The 14,517-nt window shown below is 36.6% G+C and overlaps 1 protein-coding gene across 1 annotated transcript in view; it reads left to right on the plus strand.

Annotated features, from left to right (window-relative positions):
- Positions 1-14,517, plus strand: part of cmet (CENP-meta) — a 116,781-nt gene that overhangs the window by 26,634 nt on the left and 75,630 nt on the right. The window contains exons 6-8 of the mRNA XM_081736402.1: positions 1,629-1,724; positions 7,865-8,061; positions 11,610-11,738. Coding sequence (XP_081592528.1) covers positions 1,629-1,724; positions 7,865-8,061; positions 11,610-11,738 — 422 coding nt within the window. The remainder of the gene's footprint in view (positions 1-1,628; positions 1,725-7,864; positions 8,062-11,609; positions 11,739-14,517) is intronic.

Raw genomic sequence — 14,517 nt, forward strand, 5'->3', positions numbered from 1 at the left:
TATCAGGATTCCTGATTTATTGCACCTAAAACATGGCAGCTTAGTGATTTAAGAGCGTCACTCGCTCCATGTAATCAAAATTTGTTTGAAGCTGGACATTAGAAAGTTTCAGTTACTTTCATGAGGGATTTCGAAATAAACCAGTAACTCACCTGCAGGATGATCTCAGCATAGGTGCTGGATTGAGCCAAACTTATTTCAACATCAATGTATACACTTTAACACGCTATTTATATAAAAGAGCAAATATTGTTATCTGTGTGGTGCGTCTTTGCGTATTATTTTTCTACATGTTTCGCGAACTTCACTGTTAGTTTATTCGTGTAAAGCTAATCCCCGGGTTACTTCTTGAACCACTTCTTAGTAGTTTTTTTAATTTCATTTTCTGGAAAGGGATAACCTCAGCACTTACGGTCGAAATTTAATAGATTTGATTTTTTCTGTTAGAATTGATAAACTATACATAGCAGACTCCTTATGATCATCATAAATTATTCTATCTTACTATTTTAAAACAACAGTGTTTCCGTATTCACTAACCATTTCCGGTTTGAATAGCTTCAATGGAGGAGATGAAATCTATCCTTGTAACGCTGAATCGATTGCAAAAAACTACATCTTGATAGCATGTACCGATTTTGTGCTACGAAAATCAGTATTGAAACTGGAAGTAGTAAATTTGAACTACTTTCAGTTTCAGTAGTGTTGTGGGTAGCCATGATATATTGTTTTGAGTCACTGGATTGTTCACAAAAAATAGCTTGCTATCTGTTATCGTTGTCGTTCTATGGCAATAAACGTTGAAACCGGAAATAACTTATTTTAACTACTACTGGTTTGAATAGATTGTTAAAGGACCAAAGGCACCTATTCTTGGGACGCTGAATAGTTTATAAAAAATCGCTTTTTCGTTATATGACGATAAACGTTGAAACAGGACGTAATAGTAAATTTGAACCACTTCCGGCTTCGGTAGTGTAGTGGATAGTCATGTGGATGCGGTCTTGAGACGCTAAATCGATTGCAAAAAACTGCATCTCGGTATCTTACCGTTTTTGCTCTGATATCTGTCTACAGACGGACGGAGGATACAGCCGTTCTATAATACGTATGTACAACATAGTTTGGAAACCTAAAGATCGAGTAGAAAGTACTCTGGCGATGAAGTAGTTAAAAAGTTTATAAGTAACAAATTACGAAGTAAATAGTACAATTATAAAACTTTTTTTTTTTAAAGCATATACTTGAAGCATGGTAAACTCATGTCAGCAACTAAAATATAATATTTGTAACTAATAGCATTGTAAGTTTGAAAACTCGAGAAATTGAGAAAAATCCAAATTTGATCAAAACATTTCATAATGTGATTTAACTAGACAACCTAAATTAACGAATATATCGTAATCAATAGTAATACTACAGCGGCTCACGTTTAATTGGGTAATGTGTGTGTGTGGTTTGGCTTGTCTATTTCTGCCTATTCAATCGTTGCTTAGTTCAGATAATTTCCTAATTGCCTCATGATGCTGGGCCGACACCTATATATATGATTATTTCTAATTACACCTATAATTATACCTAACTATTTCTATTTTTTAATCTTATAATATTAAATTGTTTTTTCTCAGGTGATGAACCTCTTTGAGAGCGGAGAGCGCCATAGAAAGTTTGGTGTAACCAATATGAATGAGAGAAGTTCGCGGTCTCATACCATTTTTCGAATGGTAAGTTCTTAATAATCTTTTTATGCAGGGCAGGGGGCATTCACTAAGTCTTGCATAGACGGTTATGATATTAGTTACAATATGATGATGAAATTTTAGGTGAACATACTTTGGTCCTTCGGTTGCAAGACCATGTCACTCAATATGGCCTCCATCTGCTGTGACGCATCTCGTCCAACGATCTTTCCATGCTTTGAATGCACTTTGGTAAAATTCAGGTGACTGATTTTTACACCATCGTTTTACACAAAAAATGAGGGCCTTGTCACTGTCGGATGATTTCCTCTCGGTGGGCCTTTCAGACGACCAAACAGGAAGAACACCAAAGGAACAAGTACAAATTATAGGACTTCAGATCCCATGATTTTCTGCTGTGTCATCATGCCTGTGAGGTTTGACATAGTCATGGAGTTTGATGACCTTACCTTGCAGCTCCGGTCTTTTAATTTTTAGAGCATGTCATACCTTATCCAGTGACAAACAATAACGCTCTTTATATTATTACATGGGCGCATGGGGGGATATTCAAAATTAACAAAAAAATGGCTACTTACCAATGAATCCTCCCTTGAAAAATTTAAAGATTTTGACGTTTCGGAACTCTCAGCTGGTTCCTTCCTCAGTGGCAAGGTAAAAAGGATTAATTTCGTTTTAATTCTTTCTTATTTTCGTTTTAATCCTTTTTACCTTGCCACTGAGGAAGGAACCAGCTGAGAGTTCCGAAACGTCAAAATCTTTAAATTTTTCAAGGGAGGATTCATTGGTAAGTAACCAATTTCTTGTTAATAACGCTCTTTGTTAATTGTGGAGCCATATTCCAAAAAGTCTATGAAAATGACACCGCACAGATCCCAGAAAAAGGAATTTGTATTTTTTTGGCCTGATCTGGAAAATTTATATTTTTTAAACCGCTGCGACCAACGTTGGATATTGACGCGGTCCAATGTGTGATCCCCATAAACCGGAAACGAACTTCCTGTAAATTTGTGTGTCTGATTCACCACCGATTTTGAATAGGAATTCAATTACTGACCATTGGTGGGTTCTAATGTCTACTTCAGTGTTTACTGTGGTTTATCTGTAAACAATAGAAAGCAACAATTATCACCATTTTGAAGCCAAGGAGTCAAAGTATGTTTACCTAAAATTTCATATTGCAACTAATAAAAAATACCCACCTGTGCAAAACTTATTGAACGCCCTCTGTAGAAGCTATGTGATATTATATCAATGCCACGCTTTAGAAGATATTTATGTTTAAAATCTCAGAATTTTTGCATTATGGAAGAAGGTTCGGTTTACGTTCTTCTGATGTTCCAAGTTCACTTATTATATGAAAAGTTGTGTTCTATAGGACTATCATCGTTATGGACTATTGCTCGGCATTCAGGGTGGCGAGAAACCTGGAAAACCGGAAAAAGTAAGTGAATTTGAGATCAGGAAAAGTCAGAATTCTGTTAAGGGTTAGTTTAATTCATGGGTTATCGCACTTTAGAAATGAATAATTCAGTTGTTGGAGACATAAATGTGGTTTTCTGAAGTACTGTAAAAACGCAAGTGTGTATGTGTTACTTTATATCAGAGTTTTTAGGGAATTCTACAGCTTCTGATCTTTTCATCGCTTTCAGCGAGACTAATTCACCGTTAAACGTAAAAAGTATAATTCAAATTTCGGCGAGTAGCGTCAGTGTAAATTTTACCTTTCTGCCTGCCTTCGAGTCAAATATCAATACGTCGCCAAATATACTGTAATATTTGATAGGGGAAGCTCTGGGTTATTTACTTTGCATGGAACACTCAAGAGTTCAATTGAGACATTGAACTGGAGAATGGTAGAATTTATAAAAGCTCTGCATGACTGAAGGATGTTTCAACATGCAGTGCAGAGTACAACTATAGAAGCTCAGAAAATTTTCCAGAGAAGTTTTGTTTCGTATTGAAAATAGTAATGGGTACGAATAAAGTAACTTTACCCTTTTCAGATTTTTTTTTTTTTTTTTTCATTTCGTTACACTATCCCTGTTCTTTGTTCCTTCTGTTTCTCTCTCACACATTTACGAGTACTTTCGACTTACTTTGATTGCCATCTGTTCACACATGTATCTATTTGTACGTCTTGAAAAACAAAAAGTTCAGATTTTCACTTTTGTATTGTCGTTTGTGAAATTGGGATAGCTAACCTATTCTGAGCTTTTCTTATTAGATTTTTAGAATTCTCAATTCAAGTGTAACTATAAGTATTATGTCCATTTAAGCATAATAATCTGAAATATATATATATATATATATATATATATATATATATATATATATATATATATATATATATAGTCCCGCGTGATGTGTATAAACAATTCCACACGCCAGTGTTTACAATCACCACCATGTGGTTTGGCAAGAAGATTTCACACCAGATGGATTTACAATCACTTGCAGACGACGGCTTTTAGCCCCTCCCACGGAGCAGTAGCGCCACTGCCACCCAAGGAACGCTATAAATTGGATGGATCACGGCAATTCTGTACCAGTATGTCTGTGGGAGATTGCTCATCGAGAAGAATCCTGCCTTGCAAAGAAGAATAATAGAAGATGCCATGCTTTGCTGAAGACGCCGTGACATACTGGGAGACCTTCCGGTGTTAACGAAGATGTGGTCACCAGTAAAAAAAAATCGGCTCTTTAAAGAGTATCATTAGAGAAGAGTTTCGTGTTTAATAAAGATTAAGTTCTACAACACACCTACACAAAACGCTTCCTGAAGAAATAAGCATTGTTTTCCGTCGGCTGGACCCCCTATTGTGAGTCAAGCTTCGCGCTGGCCATATTGGTTGTATAGCCTTTGGCGACAGTCGGCTGACGGGAACGCAATATTATATCTTTGGGATAGCATTAGAGAGGCACTGCACACTAAATTAGAGAAAACCTATCCCTGACAAACTCTATACTAAAATTTGAAACCAGAAGTGCGGCCCTTTTTAGAGCCTTGCCGAGACCAAGGAAGAAGACGCTAACAAGACGACCGTGTGAGGGAGATGTAGTGCCTCAACCAAAAGCAGATGACTTCGGGAAGATCCCCCCTGTGACCACTGTGAGGGTCTACTCATTATATACTAAACGTGACATACACAGAGTCATAGAAAGGAAGATGCACCGCAGCCAGTTCCAGCTAGAACATCTTCAGGATCACGACTATAATGTGTATTTCAAATCAGAAGTTGCAAGGGACATTTTTCTGAAGATCTTTATGGATGCAGACCCTGCCACAACCTTCGGATCGCTCTCAAGAATAGTGGACTAGCAGAACGCCCAACATAGAGAAACTCCTCTAATGCCAGAACCAAGACCAGATGAAACCGCACAGGAAGAGAAACCCAACACAAACAGGTGAAAAACCAAAAGGCAAAGGTGATGAAACCACACACCAGTGAAACAACCGGCTCTTATGAGGACCGGGGAACTCACAGCCAGAAGTGACGGTGAGAGCTGAAGAGAAAAAACAGAAGAGCAAAGAAGGAAAACCAAAACCTTACCGAAAAACCCAACCACATAGAAGACAGAAGAAAACCACAGCAAGAGACCACATACACCTGTGTGATTAAAGGAGTATCCACCTCAACAGATATCTCACAAATCCAAGAGGCCCTAATAAACGAAATCATCCGCTTCACAAGCCTAATCCGGATCCAAACAACTAAGGAACCAGCACCGATGCTTAGACTGTTTTCCAAACACCCAGAAGATGTAAACCGCCTCACTACATATGGACTTAAAACACAGGGAAGATACTACAAAATAGAGAACTCAAAACTGCAACCCAGACCGATGCCCTGCTGGAACTGCTACCAGTATGGGCATCGCCGCCTGCAATATACAGCACAACGTGTATTCTTCCGGTGTGGAAACTCACATAAAGAAGAGTCCAAAAATCCGATAAACAAAACCTTTTGTGCCACGTGAGAATCAACGACCTACAGAACAGGAAGCAACTGTTGTCCGTCCAAACCAAAGGCTTCCAGTGAACGAAAATTCACAACCTTCACTTACGAAGAGGAAAACCAACCCAGCAGCGCTGGCGGCCCTGTTCAGAGCCACAACAGCATACTGCATGAAGAAGCTCAACCAGATGCACACCAGCAGTTTCCCCAACATCCACCACAGGACCATATCCAAGAAACAATAGAAATAGCAATTAACAAGATTATAACATGGATCACTTTAGTTCTAACCATCACCACACCACCAAACAACCATCAAAGGATACTGGACGCAATACAAACAACCACCAAGAAGATCTTTGGAAAAACTATTAACTTAACTATTAACTAAAACTTACGACAATAAGCAGAAAACTCCACATAACAAGGCCAACATATGCTCAGAAAATAAACAGCTAACCCAAATCCAGCCGCAACCACTGACGCAAACAGAGCCAAGGGAGGTCAACCCTCAAGTAACAAGCAGAAGCAGCAGCGGTAAAGTAAGGAGAGGAAGTAGCTGCAGCCTGCACACCCATGACGACCCAAAGCACAGATAACGGACCACGCAAACGGCCAAATTGCATGCTCAAAAAATAACAACAAACCCCACTAACAAAACACTCCCCAACTACAGACAACACAGAGTTAATCTAACATTTATAGATATTGTTTTAACTTACTTTATTACTACAGACTAGTTTACATGGATTTTTGCCACCCTTCTATTGTGGTTTTGCCATGTAAATACTATTGCATGCAGCATGACCGATTCAGTTTTTTTTTTTTTTTTTTTTCATGGCTTCCAGGTTTTTTATCCCTCGATCAAAACATAATAAATTTTCTCTCGCGCTTTTGTATCTTCTTGTTTATCCTTCTTTCTTCTATCTTACACTTTAACTACAGATCCGCGTGTAAATGTCTACCGAATAGATAGAAACTGCGACACACACCCACCGACAGCAGCTTCAGTTTACTAACTGCATGGGGGAGAGGCATGTAGAATGTTTGTTGATGCCTTACCCACTATCCAGGGCGCGGGCTTTCCCGAGGAGCGTCCTTATTTTTAACTTTTCTGTTTCTGTTATAATTCTGTACCAGTTTTCTGGTGACCCTCCCATTGTTTGCTTCGGAACATTAGGAATAACCTAACCCCAGGGCCTCTAGTCTGTTTCGGGACTACGCCTATCCTTTCTCCTGGCTTAGCCTGCTTCAGGGCTCTGACTGGGAATCCTAACCACAGCCGCTTAGCCTGCTTCGGGGCTCTGTTGGCCATTTAACCTTCCCTCTGCTTGCATCGGAGCTTAGGGTCCCTAATTCCACTCTGCTTAGCCTGCTACGGGGCTCTGTAGAGATCCTGTCTGCGACCTTACAGTCAAAGACTACCTGTAATTTACCTTGTAAATTAGAAGAGATCACTTGTATAGTATTTTGTATAAAAAAAAAAAAAGGTCGGTATTGGGAGTCGATTCCGGACACTCTTTTTATTAAATACAATATATATAATGTGAAAATGTGGACTATTTTATTCTATTTGTCATATTTATTTAAACCGAAGGCCAAATCTGCTGAATTAATTGTGTTAAGTAAATTAAAGGAACGTATTATATCTTTATTCTAAATTTTTTCCTGTTATAATAAACTTACCATTTTCCACTACTGAAGATAGTAGCAAGGCAATAGAAAAGACTGGCTGGAAAGTTAAATCTAATGTGAAGAGAGCAATACAACAAATGCAAAATTTGCCTTATTCATATGATGATTTTTCAGAAAACAGGAAATATGCATGCAATGCTTACAGTGGATGGGCGAGTATTGCGTTTCACAGTCTTATTTTGAAAGTATCAGGGACTAGAATTTCAGAAGCTTTCATCGACTGGAAACATCAGTACGTAGGGAACTGAATAAACTATTAAATCCTATGATATATATGTAATTTTTCGGTTGTTAATAAGGCGACTTTTGTATTTGATTGACTCAATTATCTTGAGCACTTCGTTTATCTTTACGATAGTAATTCGTAAATTAGTAGTTATTGTTCCAATTTCTGACTAAAATCACAGTCTAAAGTGAAATTATCATTGTATTGACTTTCATGTGTTAAAATAATACAGTAATAGTATTCTAAGGATTTTTTTTTTTTTTTTTTTTTTTTTTGCGTCTTAGATTATAGAAAGTAGAGAAAGAGGCGATGACACAGATGGAGCCATTCAGGTATCTCATTTAAACCTCGTAGATTTAGCTGGTTCTGAACGAGCGAGTCAAGCAGGAACTACTGGAGAGAGACTAAAAGAAGGCTGTGCTATAAACAAGTCTCTTTTAACTCTGGGTCTCGTTATAAGACAACTTAGTGAAGGTCAAAAGTAAGTATTACGTATTATGTCTAGATATTTTAATATGTACACTTTCTGATTTAGTACTGAACTATTTACAACCATTTATATACGTGTGTGTGTGTGTGTTTGGTTCTGTATTTAGGAAAGTTGTATTTTTTCCTGAAGAATATGTATGAGGTTTGGCATGTTGACTTTTATTAGACAGGACTAATGTTATGTATTTTAAATGTTACACGTTAATTATGTCTGAGGTGGCAATATGGGAGAGGAGCCAAAATAGAGCTGTAGGGGAGGAGCATATTCTTTCTAATTACTATTACTGCTACAAATGGCGTGTGATATGATGCGTCCATTTTTGTAATTATTGTTCAGAACAAAATACTTTGATACAATAATTAAACGAAAGCTGTCAAGTAGAAGTCAATTCTGTATATTGATACAATGATAAAACTTCAATGCTGTCCTGCCTTTTTGCATTTTGTGCAAAATATTGCTATTTGGCCCAATGTCACTACAGTCATTTCGAGGCCATAGCTATACTGGTAGTATTGCTAGAGTCAGTTATTTAGGACTTCTATTTCCTTCAGTTTTCTTATATTTAATTTTCAATTTACTCTTTCATAATCTTTTTACATATATTGTGTTCTGAATCTACAAGCTTTCGAGCGAGATATAACTAAAGAGGAGTAAAATATGATATTTTATATTTTTAAAAACCGTACAAATTTTTAAATTCGCATAACATAAATACAAACATAAATTTCATTGAGTCTGAAATCAAAATCATGTATTTAGAAAATGCATAGTTCACAGTATTTTGATTTTGTATGGTAATTTCTGATTTGAGTAAAACCATAGTAGTATTATACCATCTTAGAATTCCTCATTGTAGAAGTGGCAAAAACCATCCCTATCATACAGGTGGTGTAGTTTCCTGAAAGAATTTTATCTGGTTAAAAAGAAAGAAAGAAAACTATTGTACTATCTCGACCTTCAATCTTCTTTAAATTGTTACCATATAAAATATCATCAGTAATTTTGAAGTCTTACTTTAAGTGCGGTATGATATTCGGCTTTTAGTGGTGATCGTAAAATCTTATTTTATTTCGTTTTTTGTATCTGAAAGAATCTTGAACATGACACTCCCTGACGTTAGTAAGTTAGTAGGCAAAAGCAGTCAAGTTCCAGCAAATGGTACAGTACAAAATGTTCCATCTTACAAATATGCTTTTTTTTTCTCTTCTTCCTCACGTCATGTAATGTTGAATGGACTTTTTGTTTCATTAACAAGACAAAAGGCACATGGATTCACATATTGATAAGTGTATTTTCTTTGAGATTAAATAAACAAACACTGGTATTTGATACTTACACTTATAAAACCATTACAGGGCTGCATTAAAGCTAAGTTAGTGTTTTCTTTAAAATACTTCTTGGTTAGGAAAAGGTAATACATCATTAAAATACAGTTGTTCCGACTCATTCTGATCTGTAACAATTACACGTGAATAAAAACACATTTGAAATGTGAAAAATTGAGCTGAGTGAGCTTATGCACGTGCTCAATACGTATATTGCAATTGTCTAATGTCAGGTCTATCAGAGGATCACTTGCCGCTATTTCTCAGGAACCTGGTCGATCGTTGGCTTTTCAGCAAACAGAAAGAACCTCATGAATTAAACTAATTGGCTCTAACTTTATGCTCCGTTGTAACTTTATGCACAAATCCATTTCATGAACTTTTCCACCTTCTGAGCTACGGATATTATATTCAACAGAATGACTCGCATTATCGAAGATATCGTTTGTAATAATTTATTGGTTGTTTGAGTATAGCGTCACCTTTCTTGTTGAATCTATATCAGACTTGGACCTACAGCTTAATGTGGAATTAAAATCCAGAAGCTCCTACCTGGAATTTAACTAGATCTCTTGTGCCGAAGTTAGTATTTTTAATTTTTGTATTAATTTCTGATTTTGAGTAATACTGTCCATTTCCCGAAAACCAAATATTAACACACAAGGGGGGTACATTACTTCTGTGAATTGGTCTCGGACTCGATCAACAGTACTAAGGTTGATAAGATTGTTTATGAAACCCAAAGTTATAGTTCATTCGGAAGGCGTAGCAGATCGCCATAACTAATCTTTTGTGGCAAAGTATTGAACTAACTGAAATGAAATGAAATTTTTAGTTTTACGTCCCACGATGATGCATCGAGGCTAAGGGAGACTGTGATAATGAATGAAATGGAGAAATGAAGAAAACGGGAGGAAACGGAAGAACCGCGAGAAAATCCAGACACGGTGTTGATCCATCATAAAACCCACTTGGCGGGAGCTATGATTGAGCCAGGGACCAGACGCACCAGAAGTAAACGCTCTAGTGTTAAACTAATAGATGCAGTAACGAAGATTACAATACGTGCATTCAGTGTTAAGTATATTGGATCGTTTTTCAATCACTGTTCCCAATAATAATAATTTGCCAATAAAAATTATTAATTTCTTTCTTTCTCTGCATATGGAATGTTATTAGTTTAGTATGCGGTTAGTATATTACTTAGTGAAACCTGATTGGTCACCATTGGATCCATTGAAAAGTGACCAACTTATAGAAAATAATGTATTTTGAAGTTGTAATGTAAGCGCTTCTAATACAATAACTAATAATTATCAACGTAATAGTTTGTATTTTATAAATTTTATACGGCAAAAGTTACTTATAAAAAGTACCGTATGTGATATATATCAATATTAGTTCATCAGTCGCACATTAGTTTTGTTATAAAAAAATATTGTTAATTTCTATAACTATCTATTACTTATAAAACTTACATTAACCAGTGCCTTCCACAGACTTCGGTGACAGATTTTTTCGGTTCACGGCGTCCTTAATATACGATTTTTCGACAGTTCCCCCGAGTCAAACATTGGCGTCTCTAAGAAGTCACACAAATATACATCTAAGTACATAAATAATAAATACTTGAAACATGTTTTAAATTTATGAACAAGTCTTCACGCAAAGCCTTTGACAACGATTTGTGTAAAACCAAAATCCAATAATTATCACACGACATTGTAAATGCTAATTGTTATTCTAGTGAAATTTTTCAAATATTTTATGGTGGATTGCGTAAGCCAGCCAAGCCGTATAATTTGGATAACCATGCGTTAAACGGCAGTTGTTGCAGTTGAATGCAGTTTCATTCTAACTCTAGAGTTTCATCCGTTTGTATGAACTTAAAAGAGTATATTGTTATAAATTAATGAATCAATATTCAAGAGAAGTCACATACATAACGATCTTTAAAACAGTGTTTTGAAAACCCTACTTGTAAGGCAAAATACTGTCCAAATTTTTAGTGTGATTTTACCATATAACAAACATTGTCTAAAACACATAACCTCAGTCTTTCCCTTAATATGTCAAAAGATCGTGAGAGTTGTGATGCAACTGCCCTTACTTTCTTATAAAGTGAATACAATTTTTATATCTATTAAAATTCAAAGTAGATGTCTTTCACTACTAAAACTAACAGTTGAATCTTTCGCTTTTGTTTATTTTCAGGCAATTTATCAATTTCCGAGATAGTAAATTGACTAGAATTCTTCAGTCGTCGTTGGGGGGAAACTCCTTTACATCAATTATTTGTACGGTGACACCTGCTGCAATCGAACAGACTCATTCAACGCTTTTGTACGTATTTGTTTTTTCATATACTTATTTATTTTTTAACGTAGTATTTGAACAATTATTACTTTATTACTTTGTTTCAGGTTTAATAAAACTAACTAAATAATAAATAAAACTGATCTAAATAATGTTCCTTTTTATGTATTTTTTCAGCTTATATTTCAAGTACTTTCCACGGGTGCTTTTCATCGGGGCTTAGGCTTACGTTTCTTCTATACAGGTCTTCACATAGTTATTTGTTTTACAACAACAGTGGTGTACTGTATATATGAAAATGAAATGAAATCTATCAGTTTAACATTCCACGATTATGCTGTTTAGGCTAAGGGAGACGGATGATTAAGGCAAGTGAATGGATGATTATAGAAAACTGTAGAATGAGAATTTGGAAGGAAACAAAGGGAGTATCCCGAGAAAACTCACAGACCTATATATATATATATATATATATATATATATATATATATATATATATATATATATATAATTTTTTTTTCAATATTATAATTTTTGTTAGTGCACAAACACTTAAATAAAATCTTTTTCTATATACGAGGTATAGCTAAAAAATAATGGAATTGGTGCCAAAAGGATTATTTATTGTCACACTTCAAAGGTGATCCCCTTCAATACACTACCCTCCTCTCTATATATACGTTTGCATATGAAATTTTCATTGTTGGAAGCAGTTACGGAAATCATCAGGTGCCACTGTCTTGAGTGTTGCTGCCGTTTTCTGCTTCACCTCTTCCACAATCTGAAAATGAGTTCCCTTGAAAGCTGATTTCACTTTTCGGAGAAAGAAATAAAAATTGATGATAAGTCCAACAAATAAGGTGGGTATTACAACACTGAAGTCTCTTTAGTTGCCATAAACTGCTTAACTCATGTATGTGAAGGAGTATTGTCATGCACAACTCATTAATTATTCTTCCACAAGAGGAGCCTTTTCTTTCTCTCACGTTCTCGCAGCCTCACCAAAACCTGCTGATACTACTACTTATTGACTGTCTGACCTGATAGTATCCATTCAATCAGGAGCAGGCCATTGATATCAAAGAACACAACGAACATGACCTGCACTTCCGATTTGCTATTGCGTACTATTTTCATTCGCGGTGATAAGGGAGTTAGCCAGTGCATGGATTGCCTTTTCGTTTCAGGAGCATATTGAAAGATCCATGTCTCATCACCAGTGACGATTTTCACTAACAAATTCGGTTCTGCTTCCAGGCGTTCCATTGTGTCAGTGCACACGTGGTTCCCGAAGTCCTTTTGCTCCTATGTGAGGGCTCGAACTTTGCGCGTGTTCAAATAGTGTTGTAGAATTACGCGGACAGGCTCTTTATAATGTATTCCATGTCTGCTATCACTCGAATGCTGAGTTTGCGATCTTTCCAGACAATGTGCATCTTTCTTGCCACATTTTCGTCTGTTGTTGCTGTGATAGGACTACCCGGTCCTTTCATCATCAACGTTCTCGCGTCCCTCGCTGAAGCGTTTTGCCGTTCACATTCACGTACATGACATCGTCTTATTACCGTACATATCGTGCAACAGTTTCACACCTCACTCGGTGATTTCTTTAATTTTACAAAGAATTTCAATTTAACCCCGTCAAGATTTTTAAATGGGAACATGATCATGCGGCACATCATTTTAGGCTAGAATTTAAAGACAAACACAATGGTGAGATCGGTTTGTTGATATCTTAATGTGTTCAAAAGTTACAGGCATTTCAAATTGCTAATTTTACCGTACTGTTTCTGTTGTTGCAATTGAATAATTATGCAGAGAGGAAAGTGGATTTTACAAGGGATGGTATGAGACTTATGGCCCACCCTGTTTAATGTGTAACGGCTTCGGATATCTAACATCCTTCATCGGCCACTATAGAGTATAAATGAAGATACCGACATACAATTAGTCATTTTTATGAAAAAGTCTAAATTCTGTTGGCTGAAGCCTCCAATCCCGTAGGTCCCCATGTTCATTTTCCAACCAATCACGTTCCACCATTTTTGGTTCTTATAAGAGCCTTTTTCAATTTCATCTTGTCTACGTTATCCAAAATGCTCTGCCATAATTCATTAATAGGTAAGCCCCCTGTCCAGTTCATCAGCTTATCTCTTCCTGCCTTTATCCAATCTGCTTCTTACCAGTTCCTTATCATTCTCTTCTCCATCTCCAATACTTCCGTCTTATCCTAATTAATTCTGTGATTAGTCTCCTTAACATGTTTTGTATATCGCATTGGTATCTTTCTTCCTCCTCACATCCTCTTTATGTTGTTTTATTCTCTTTCCCGTCTCTCCTACATATGGCATATCGCAGTCCCCACACCATAGCCTGTAGATGACTCCTTTTTCCTCTTCATTAATCTTTTTGGTGCCTTTTCTATCGTTCATTATTATTCTCAATAAATTTTCTCCACGCCTTCTATAAGTTCCGACTCCTCCTTTCTTCAATAACTCCTTCAGTTTCTCCGTTTCTTCTCCCATACTTTCTATACCATGCCATTTTCCACTCTCATCATCTTCCTTCTTTCTTTACCCTCTCTTCCTCTTACGTTCTTCCCTCTCTAACTCCTTCCTGCTGTAACCGTTGTTCTGCCTATAGAATTTCTCTATGCTCTTCTTCCTGCCTCCCTCTTCGTCCTCTAGCATTTCTATTCTTCTTATCATATTGGTTATGAAATTCCTCTTCGTACTCGTATCCACGTCGCTCCTCTCGTGGCAGAACACCCCCGCTGAGCACTCCTTCTGGTACCACTTCGTAACCA

This window comes from Thermobia domestica, chromosome 13, assembly GCF_964235325.1.
Source record: "Thermobia domestica chromosome 13, izTheDome1.hap1.1, whole genome shotgun sequence".
In the NCBI taxonomy this organism is placed as follows: Eukaryota; Metazoa; Arthropoda; class Insecta; order Zygentoma; family Lepismatidae; genus Thermobia; species Thermobia domestica.